Source organism: Tachysurus vachellii, chromosome 22, assembly GCF_030014155.1.
Source record: "Tachysurus vachellii isolate PV-2020 chromosome 22, HZAU_Pvac_v1, whole genome shotgun sequence".
NCBI lineage: Eukaryota > Metazoa > Chordata > Actinopteri > Siluriformes > Bagridae > Tachysurus > Tachysurus vachellii.
Window position 1 is genome coordinate 18,868,253 of NC_083481.1, and position 11,643 is coordinate 18,879,895.

Here is an 11,643-nt window from a genome sequence, read left to right on the forward strand (position 1 = left end):
CTCATCTCACACACCTCACACACCTCACACATCTCATCTCACACACCTCACACACCTCACACACCTCACACATCTCATCTCACACACCTCACACACCTCACACATCCTCACACATCTCATCTCACACACCTCACACACCTCACACCTCTCACCTCACACACACCTCACACATCTCACACACCTCACACATCTCATCTCACACACCTCACACACCTCACACATCTCACACACCTCACACACCTCACACATCTCATCTCACACACCTCACACACCTCACACACCTCACACATCTCACACATCTCATCTCACACACCTCACACATCTCACACATCTCATCTCACACACCTCACACACCTCACACATCTCATCTCACACACCTCACACATCTCATCTCACACACCTCACACATCTCATCTCACACACCTCCCACACCTCCCACCTCACACACACCTCACACACACCTCACACACCTCACACATCTCATCTCACACACCTCACACACCTCACACACCTCACACATCTCACACACCTCATCTCACACACCTCACACATCTCACACCTCACACATCTCACCTCACACATCTCACACACCTCACACACCTCACACATCTCATCTCACACACCTCACACATCTCATCTCACACACCTCACACATCTCATCTCACACACCTCCCACACCTCCCACATCTCACCTCACACACACCTCACACACCTCACACATCTCATCTCACACACCTCACACACCTCACACACCTCACACATCTCACACACCTCATCTCACACACCTCACACATCTCACCTCACACATCTCACACACCTCACACATCCTCACCTCACACACTTCACACACCTCACAGACCACATCTTACCTCACACATCTCACAAACCTCAGATTATTCTGTCATCTGTACCTGATATTGTCAGGAATGTGGACAATAATTTATAGAAATTGAGTTCACATACTTGATAATATTCACATGAACATAATGTTACTCTTATTGTTGTAATTAAGAAAAATGAAAACACACACACACAAAAACATTGTTTTTATCCTACAAATTTATTTATTCCAATATATAAACACACGTATAATGCACATCATGTAATAAATAAATAGTCAATTCTCTGAATCTGCACACACACACACACACACACACACACACACACACACACACACACACACTGTTTATATCACAAGTATTTAATACTCCAACAACATTAACACTTAAAACCATGTATATGACCTACAGTTATAAACATTGTAGATAAATTGCTATAAATAATTATAGCAGCTATAAGTTTAGTGCAGATTCCATTTTCCTTTGAAATAAACGTAAATGTGCTGTGTGTGTGTGGCAAAAGCGGTGTTTTAATCTTTAACAGGTTAACAGGAACTGCACAAGTGTTTAAAACCTAGAAAATAAAATAATTATTAAATGAGAAATGTTAGTGTTCTGTCCAGAAGCTCTTCAAACAGCCCTGAGTTGTAGTGTGTGTGTGTGTGTGTGTGTGTGTGTGTGTGTGTGTGTGTGTGTGTGTCCGTGTGTGTCCTCAGGTCACTGGCCTGACTTCCTGGTGGTTACGACTCTTCTTTTAGCCTGATAGAAATCTGAGATAACAGAGAGAGGATTAAGATTTAACAGAGTTCTAAATCACTCACAAAATAAACAAAAGCCATTTTTCTGATTTCTACAAAATTAAACACTTATCAAAAGGAGTTAACAAAAAAAGCTCAACAGTGCGCGCACACACACACACACACACACACACACACACACACACTTGTACCTGTGATATTGGTCTGTTTCCTCTTCAGTGTGTGTTTCTCTGCACTGTGTTTATTTTGCTCAGGTGTTTTATTCATGTCCTCGTCCTTAACATCAGACTGTGGCTCCACCCCCTTTGGTCCACACTTTGCCCCTACTGTGCATTCATGGTATATAAAAGGAACCTGAGCCTCAGGAACCCCCACCCACTCAAAGTCTCCACCCACCCATGGTTTGTCGGAGGTGAAGTTGAAGTTCCAGCGGCGTGAAGATTCTTCCAGCTCTGCTCTCATCAGTAGTGTGTAGTCACTCCGCAGCTCCTCATGATCCACGGCACCAAACAAACACCTCCGAGTAGAACCAACACCACCAACACTAACACTACACACTGACCTCAACACATGTCCAGGCACCTTGGATGACATCATCAATAACTGAGAGAGAGAGACAGAGCTCACAGATTAATCTAATTCACAGTGAAGGAGAAGATTATGAGGAGAAAAAATGCAGAAAATATTCAACTAAATAAAATGCCTGAAAAAAAACATCTTAAATTTCAACAAGTCAATTAAGTCTCTCACACACACACACACACACACACACAACATGTGAAGCTTCCATCAGTTAACATCAGTGTTAAAGCATTAAACAAATCACACAATGACCTGGTTGTAATTCTACACATGATCCCTCATCACTACAACATGAACAACATATAAGTCTAAAATAAAGCATTTATAACAATACATCATATAGTCAATGAACATAGAACTCTAACAGACAGGTTCAGACATCTCACCATCAGCTCAGTGGAAATCAGACTGAAGGTGTTGGTGCATGTGACTGAACACACACACACACACACACACACACACACACACACACACACACAGCTCAGGGTTTTAAAGTGTGTGACTCATTAGGTTACATGTCTGGGCAAATATAGTTCTAACAAGTACAGGCATGTTCTCTACAAAGCACTAAGGAAGAACAGACAGTAGGGGGCGCCACACACACACGCACACACACACACACACACACACTATTCACAAACCTACTCTAATTTCAAAAATGACAACCAACACTGATGAATCCCTGTCTTTTACTGAATCTGAATTCAGAACACAACAAATAATCTTAAAGACTTTCAGTAAATAATCAGGTTACATTTGAATCTTTGTAAGAGTTTTAATGTTGTTTTAAGTGATAAATATTACATGAATCATTATAACAAGCAGTGAAACTGAGCATATAAAAATGAGGAAATCATGATTACTTTGATTTCAGTGAATTTACCACCTGCTGTGTGTAAAATCCCCAAAAAACAGTAACACAAAACATTAAAACATCCAGATCACTTTCATCAAGTGTGTGTGTGTGTGTGTGTGTGTGTGTGTGTGTGTGTGTGTGTGTGTGTAATAACTGTTACCCCAAACAGTGCTGATTAATGCGCCGTAATAATGAAGTTCTAAGTGTCGTTACGTCATCGGTCTCCATGGTGACGGTCCTTATTAAGGCTCTTAATAAACACCAGAATCCTTCACCATCATCTGAGGAGCTTTTCTTCACTTCATTACTACATTTAATAAAACGCTGGTGTCCCTCAACAGATAATAAACGGTGGGTGGTGTTATCGGGGTTCAGTGACCTAATAAAGTGGGTGGTGTTATCAGTGTTCAGTACGTTGACCTGTGACTGCTGGCGTTTCTAAACATGTGAAGGAGGAGATGGACATGTGGTCAGATGAAGCATCAGTACTGAAACTCATCTCCTCCTGACCCCAGACCGGACACATGGGCGGAGTCTGACGAGGCACAACATGTGCATTGATACTGGTAAACACACACAAGCACATGATCTCGTCTCCGTCACCGGGTGCAGGAAATTCCAGCTGTGTTTTCCAGAGGTGGGAGTAAGTCACACATGTGCAAGTCACAAGTAAGTCTCAAGTCTTAACCTTCAAGTCTCAAGCAAGTCCGAGTCATTTTTTGTGAGAGTCAAGTCAAGTCAAGTCAAGTCACTGCTTTATGTCAAGCAAGTCAAGTCAAGTCGTAGCTTGAGTCAAGCGAGTCACTGACAAGTCATACAGATGTTTGATGATTTAACTAAATGTATTAAACAAACTTAAATCTACACTATTTATGGACTATGAGAGTTTTATTTGCACCAAATGATTATATGCATTTATTTTTAAAAGGTCACCACATACAGGTGAGTTGTAAATACAATAAAAATCTAAAAATGAATAAAAATCAAAACTACAAAGCCTAAGATGTAAATGTAACTGAAATAAGGCCAAAATAAAAGCATGAAAAGTTTCAATATGCCTCAAACATGACAGAAGACCATGGAAAAGTAGATATAAAAAAGTACAATGGTTACTTTGCAACCAAATGACATTTTTGAACAAGTATTCGCTTTTAATGGGACATGAAACACATCCTTACATTAGATCCTTCCTTTTTAACAGAATAACAACAACAATCAATCACGTCAACCAAAAAACATAAATTATTGAATCCCACAAACCTTGAAGTGAATTAACTATTGGGGAGAGAGAGAGAGAGAGAGAGAGAGAGAGAGAGAGAGAGAGAGAGAGAGAGAGAGATGATTGAAGTGAGTGTAATTTATTTATTAAAGAGACAGTTCACCTAAAAATTAAAATTCTGTTATCTTTTTCTCACCCTCATGATGTTACAAACCTGTATAAATGTCTTTGTTCTGATGAACACACATGTAGATATTTTGAGGACTGTTTATAACCAAACCATTTATGAGCCCCGTTCACTTCTATAGTGGGGAAAAAGAATACTATGGAAGTGAATGGGGCTCATGAAGGGTTTGGTTACAAACAGTCCATAAAATATCTACATGTGTGTTCATCAGAACAAAGACATTTATACAGGTTTGTAACATCATGAGGGTGAGAAAATTATAAAATATTTTATTTTATTTTTGGGTGAACTATCCCTTTAAATTGAATGTGTGTGTGTGTGTGTGTGTGTGTGTGTGTGTGTGTGTGTGTGTGAGTGTGTGCGTGTGCATGCGAGACAAGAATATGGCTCTGCTTGCAACTCTGAAGTTTTTTATTTTTATATTTATATTTGTTATATATATATATATATGTACATCCCCATAAACGATCCATACACTTTACACACAAACCCTAACACTAAAGACCAATTATAAGTGTTATTGTATAACAGCTGACATTTCCACATAAAGTGACCAAACATTTACACTACATTGCATTGCAAAAAAATAAATTTAATAGAATAGAGTGATGTGGTCGCATTCTGCTGTTCTTCTCTTCTCATCTTACACAAACTCCCGGTATTATAATAACTTAATTATTTTTGGTGTAGCTCCATGTTTCATCACGACTGTTAAGGTTTATTAGTTAGTGCGCGCGCTCCCTCTGCTTGTCTGCTGTGTCACGTGGTTAGATTACGATCTTGTGTGCGTTTAAAAACAGATTTAAAAACAAAAACAAAAAAACAAGTTATTTCGAGTCATTTAACTCAAGTCAGAGTCAAGTCTCAAGTCATGAATGTCAAGTCGAGTCTTTTTTTAATATTTGTCAAGCAAGTCTCAAGTCTCAACTGTGCGACTTAAGTCTGACTCGAGTCAAGTCACATGACTCGAGTCCCCCATCTCTGGTGTTTTCGACTCTGCCTGAGCCCCATGGCGCATGCGCTCTATTTTCCCCTGGATTTATTCTCCCAGTGTTTCCTTTCCCTCTCTTACACTAGTGTTTATTACTTTATGTAGCACTGGTTACACCAGCAGTGTGTTAGTTAATGACTGTATATGAGTTAATCAGTAGTGTTTAAGTGACGTGTTCATTATGAGGTGTAACTGAAACACAAGACTTGAGTTACCTGGAACTGTGTCGTGTGTTGGCAAGAATGTGGTGTCTAATGTCATGTACATCTCCATCTGTGTCTCACTACATAAATATACACTAAACACTATGCACTGAACACTATATACTCAACACTAAACACTATGCACTGAACACTATATACTCAACACTAAACACTATGCACTGAATATAAAGAGTAATCACTGAATGACGTCACTGAATGTACGACTGGCGCTGGAAAAACCCTGAAAGCATTCAAGCGCGAGCTCTGCGTCATCGGTCTCTTACGTCACGTCCTGCTGAGTAACGTCCTGCTACAGACAGTAAAAAACGCGCGAAATGGAACGGACAGGTTCACGTGTAGCTCGTGCCTGATTGGTTGGCACGAGGGGGTGGGCGGGGCTTCAGTTAAGAGAGAGAACATTCGTGCTGTCTGTCTGTCGCTGTGTCAGAAAAGCGTCATTAACCTATAAACAATAAACTTATACAGCTTCCAAAAACGTCCCAACGTGTCAGTGGGAGGAAAAGTGATTGTAGTGATTTTAACTGAGGTGATTGATGAGGCCACAGCAGTTAGGCCGTGTGTAAGAGCGCCCTCGGCTGGTCAAAGTAGTCATAGCACAAACAACTGAATGTGGACGTGTCCCAAATCACCCTCTGTTCCTCACAGGCCAAAACTCCGTGCTCATTACTTTAGGATTATTATTTAAAACGTCTTTTCTAACCGTCCTTTATTACTATTATCTATCTGTACATTCACATCAGTGCATCTGACAAATACACTTAATAATCACAGCATAACTGCACATGTCAGTCTGTCTGATCAGGAAGTAACAAATGATTGTGGATCACTTACCTGCATTGGTGCAAATTACAGTAACAGGTGAACTGGGGGGGCAAAGAGGCCACAGACAGCTGATTTCTTATTGCTCCTGATTTGTCTCTAGTTTTGTTCACGTCCTGGTCAGAAGTACCTACAACCCAATCAGGCTGCAGAGGGAGGCCGAGTCCTCCACAACGTCCATACACAAGGTCCAGTGTCTGCCAGTAGGTACATGATCAGACATCAGGCTGAGACCCAATAACAGGACAAGAAGCTCCTCCTTTAGTGATGAACAGGAGGAAGACCAGAGGCCAGAGCTTGTTTGAGCAGAGTAACTTGGGGAAAAAAAAAGTCACCAAAACCAGTCTGTCTTTTTTTGTTTTTATTTCAGATGAACATTACAAACAGTACAAACACTAGAGAGGAGAGGAAAAAAAAAAAAAAAAAAAAAAAAAAAAAAAAAAAAAGGGAGAAACCCATTCATAGTGCCGTACAGTTTCCCATCTCAAACTCTCAATGAATTCACAGAGAGGATTACCAACGCCATAAAAAACAAAAAACTCACTTCCTGCCTCCCACACAAGATGTAGGAGGAACTGTTACAGTCACATGACCATGCATGACCAAGAAGAAAGGGGGAAAAAACAAAGCAAAAAAAACTTTAAAAATTAATCGGCGATGGAATGGTGACAGCTGAAAAATGAAGTTCGCTCTCTCTCGGACACATACGCACACTCAAACACCACACACACACACACACACAGATGAGAAACATAACCGCTCTAAAACATCTGATCTGTTTATAAAATAAAGAAAACAGAGGCTAACAAAGCAGGGGGTCCAAATCAGAGTCCATAGCGCTGGAGTTTAAAAGACGATTACACGAGGAATCCATTGTCAAGGAACAGCTCTGTCTCACTTCCTGTCATTCGACCGAGAGCGACTGTAAGAAGAGATCAGGGTCAACAACTTCAACCATGATAATTACTCCAGTGTCATTATTTTTAACTACAGTTTCTAAATTTCTTTGTGCAAAGACAACGACTGCTCGCCTTAAACCGCTCATGTAACCTCTAATGAACACGAACAAGTGTATAAGCAACCAACAAGTTTACCTTCTGGATCTGGAGAACGAGCGAGATGGCTTATGGTTCCTGTCACGAGACAGAGATCTCTCCCTTCTGCGATCACGAGAAAGAGATCTACACAACACACACACACACACACACTCTTCAGACACGACACCTACGAGAACCTTCACATCTATTAAATGAATCTGAAAGAGAGGATTCGTTTGTATACAAACACTAGATAGAGACTTCTATAAAATCTAAAACATTCGTTCTTATAGAGCATTTATTTTCTCTTCTTGTTCATGGATAAAGAACATGTGGCAGTTCTACAGCACATCACTACACTGGTCATACACACCAGGGGTTTGTGTTTTAAACACAGTGTGTAAACACCCCAATTATAAACCACATACATAACGTTAACCCCTAATTTGCTGCCCAATACAGAAAGAACCATTACCTGCTGCGGCTACGGCTGAAGCTCCTCCTGCGGGGGGATCTGAGGAGGACAGAAGGGGCAACAAGCAGAGAGAGTGAGACTCAGGGGGCAGTAGAGAATCAGCCATACAGCCCTCATCCTGTTAACTCACCTTCAAACACCTGCCTGGAGCAGAAATTCTGGCAGGTGCAAACAGGATCAAACACTTAAAGTAATTTAAACAGCTGTGTGAGTGAAATTAATCTGCATCTACACATAAACCCAATGAGATGTTGAATGGTTTAAAATGGACTAACCAGCTAATAAAATGCTATTAACACAATAACAGCTGAACAAATGAGAAATCCTGTTATCCAGCAAAGGAAGAGAAAAATAAATAAATAAATAAAAATGATGGACCATAATGCATTGTGAGAAGGCATAGAGCACAGGACCCCGATGCTCAAACAAGAAACTTACACTTATTTTAGGGAGTTTAAATGGAGAAAGCTCAACATCAACACAGGTTTAATAGAAGAGCCGTCTCCCTTTAAACTACACGTCATGCCAACCCTTTTATTGGAAACCAAAGAAAAAGGAGCCTTTTAAAAAGGAAAAAGAGGAAACCTGAATTTCTCTTCATTCTTTACAACTGTATTCAGCATCAAACTGTATGAAGCAGGAAAAACTTACTAGTCTTTTGGTTTTCAACAAGCTAGAAATGGCGAAGGGGAGGCAGACTGGCGGCCGTGAAAGTGGCTGCAGATTTTTCCTGCTTTAATTGTTGCTGCTGCTTTGCAGTGTAGACTTTTGGGAACGTAAAACACGCTGATTGGTCAGGAATGTGAGGTGGGCCGCTGCTGATTGGGTGTTAAGGTTGGAGGAAGAGGAGGAAGAGGAGTAGGAGGAGCTGAGAGCTGCATGCTCAGGAGCCAATGGGCTGGTTGCGACCTGACGATTGGGCCCGTGCCTGAGGTCATATGACACGAAACCGAGCCAGGTGACTGGGGCACGCTGGTCACATGATGCTGAAAGAGGGTTTAGTTGACTGACTCAGAGGTTGCTGAGAAGGAGGCATGGTGGTGGACTCTGCAACGGGGGTTCATTTTTATTAATATAGAGATGATAAAGAAAATAAATCCTTTATTAAATAAAACAAAAGATTGGCATTTCAAGCATTACTAAACCTAAAGGAGAGAAATTTTAAGCACCCACGGCTTTAAACTAAAAAAAAAAAAAAAGAAAAGAAAAAAAAAAAAAGTCTGCTTAAAAAAACAAAAGAAAAGTGAATGCATTATAAATTTAGAGGTGCTGTTACTCAAAGAGCATTAAATCTAAACAAACCCAGCCTCAGGCATTTCATTAACACTGATCTGTGTCCATGCTAGCTAATCTAATACCCTGGAGTTTAATAATGAGCAACCAAATGGCAAGTGAAGATGAAAAACTGACATGAATCTGAGCCACAGTCCCAGGTGAACTAAACTGCTTTAAAGTGCAGAAAGACCAGGAAGTTCTCAGACAGCAGGGGCTTTAACAGCTCAGGCCTTATATTGAGGGGGGAATTGGTGGGGGGAAAAAAAAGACCCATTAGCCACATTTGATCATGTTAACACAATTAACACATGAGTGGAGGGCAGGGCTACCTGCGCCTGGGAGGCGGGCTTCGGCGGCGGTAATCGTCACGTGGGCGTCGGCTCCAGGAAGGTGGGGGCCCTCTGTTACGGGATCGCTTCTCTCCATTGGACAGCTCAACTCTGACACGGCAACCACAGAGAGTCCTGAAATGACATCACGTACATGTGGTCAATATCCTGTACGGTGTATGAACACAGTTCAGCTAACTTGGCAAAGTTAAACACTTCCACCTCAGACGTGTTTGAATACAGGACAAAATGTCTCATGGATTTGAGGACAATACCGCTTACATTAACAAAACCTCAGACCTTTTGCCCCCTACCCTGAGACTCAACCACCCCAGAAAGCTGCTTTAATCCTCTTATTGATCATAAAATCACACCTTATGAGTCAGCCACAGAACCTTGGCTGGCTAATTTACATCAAGACAGAGAAAACATTCCCCCTATTCTTCCAGCAATGTGGGACACAGAAACCCGTCTCTTTAGTGAGACATGTATAAGAAATTTAGGACGACTTGCATCTAAAGAAAGACACTGAAATACACTTCAGAGGACATCAGAAACAGACCGCAACAATAGGAGTAAGAATAATTACCTAAAACAAGCTTGTGCAAGTTTAAATGTATTTACATTACACACAACAACTTATATTTTATCTCATTTTTATACAACCTGAGCAATTGAGGGTTAAGGGCCTTGCTCAGGGGCCCCTCAGTGGCAGCTTGGTGGACGTAGGAATCGAACTCACTACCTTCCGATTGTTAGCTCAACACCTTAACCACATGCAAACTGGGTAGCTGTTGGGTAACAATAGGATGAAGACCAAGTAACTGGACCAGTATGGAAGCTCCTGTTTGTGTCAGGAACGTGCTTTTACCTGCCGTCCAGCTCCCTCACAGCGTCGGTGGCATCCCTCGGGTCCTCAAACTCCACAAAGGCAAAGCCAGGAGGGTTCCTGGCCACCCAGACACTCCTCAGGGGCCCATAATAACCGAAGGCTCGTTCCAGCTCAGATTTATTCCCATTATTCCCGAGATTCCCTACATACACCTTACAGTCCAGTGGGCAGTCGCGATGCATGATGGGATCTGTAAAAATGTAGAATAAAATAGACCCGATTTAATGTACAAAATTAACATCCTACCCATTAATTACTTACTAAACTACACACTAACTCACCTGTCTGTGTGAAATCTACACATTTATCTAACAAACCGGTCCATTAACCCTTTAAACTAAAGTATTGTTCAAAAAGGTAATTTGGTGTAATATGAAACCACACAGTGTATAATTCAGTACGGTTTACTGAGCACTGAATACTGAACACTGAGCACTGAGCACTGAACACTGAACACAGATACAAAGCTGAGGCGAATCCACGCCTTTGTTAGCGACACAAAATGGCGCACCAACTCACCCGCACTGCTTTATGACCTTTTAAACTAATTTTACACCGTTTACCTTCTACAAAACAAATGCTTTTCAATTCCAACAAACAAACATATATCGACATTTAAGTGCAGTAACAAAACAATAACTCACCACTTGACGCCATTATTACTTCAGTCATCGTGCTAGCGGTGTCGCTAATTTAGCACTTAGCCATTATAGAACTTATTAAACCATAAAACCAACAAACACTACAGTAAGAGGAACTCGCTATAAAACGTCATACAGCTAAAACATTTCCGACGAGAACAACTTACTGTATGTTATTTAGAAGCTATTTCAACGTCGTTAATTTGTCCCTCGGCGCGCGCTCCGACTCTCCTACAGCAAAATGGCGCTGCTGTGAAATGCCTTCCTTCTCCTATCGTTCTGACGCGGCGTGCGTGCTCACGTACACGAACGCGCTAAGACCTTTTATCGTACGTGCTCACGTAGGAGGCGTGGCTGTCGACGTGTCGTGGATTCTGATTGGTTCAAGATTCTCAAGATTTCAACTGATGAACGCAAGAGAAACGCTTTATTTTCCTCTGTAAAGTTCCTGATGTGATGAGACGGATTTATTACGTTTATACACGTGTACGCGTGTGTATATGCAACATGTACCTACAC

General features: G+C 41.2%; 2 protein-coding genes across 5 annotated transcripts; both read right to left on the bottom strand.

Annotated features, from left to right (window-relative positions):
* Positions 1-1,041: 1,041 nt before the first annotated feature.
* On the bottom strand, positions 1,042-3,372 carry cdkn1a (cyclin dependent kinase inhibitor 1A). Of its 3 annotated transcripts, none has more exons than XM_060858140.1 (3): positions 3,196-3,372; positions 1,789-2,200; positions 1,042-1,609 (listed from the first exon to the last, which is right to left on the bottom strand). In XM_060858140.1, exons 2-3 carry the CDS (start codon positions 2,192-2,194, stop codon positions 1,557-1,559), a joined length of 459 nt encoding a protein of 152 aa, XP_060714123.1. In that variant the 5' UTR covers positions 2,195-2,200; positions 3,196-3,372; the 3' UTR covers positions 1,042-1,556. The 3 variants fall into 3 exon arrangements, with proteins under 3 accessions (XP_060714123.1, XP_060714122.1, XP_060714124.1); XM_060858139.1 differs by lacking the exon at positions 3,196-3,372 and adding an exon at positions 2,566-3,150; XM_060858141.1 differs by lacking the exon at positions 3,196-3,372 and having other exon boundaries at positions 1,789-2,550.
* A 3,517-nt stretch (positions 3,373-6,889) lies between these two features.
* Positions 6,890-11,437, bottom strand: srsf3b (serine and arginine rich splicing factor 3b). Of its 2 annotated transcripts, XM_060857862.1 has the most exons (7): positions 11,292-11,420; positions 11,128-11,198; positions 10,463-10,673; positions 9,592-9,726; positions 7,988-8,026; positions 7,570-7,656; positions 6,890-7,397 (listed from the first exon to the last, which is right to left on the bottom strand). In XM_060857862.1, exons 2-7 carry the CDS (start codon positions 11,153-11,155, stop codon positions 7,370-7,372), a joined length of 528 nt encoding a protein of 175 aa, XP_060713845.1. In that variant the 5' UTR covers positions 11,156-11,198; positions 11,292-11,420; the 3' UTR covers positions 6,890-7,369. The 2 variants fall into 2 exon arrangements, with proteins under 2 accessions (XP_060713845.1, XP_060713846.1); XM_060857863.1 differs by lacking the exon at positions 11,128-11,198 and having other exon boundaries at positions 11,292-11,437.
* Positions 11,438-11,643: the final 206 nt, after the last annotated feature.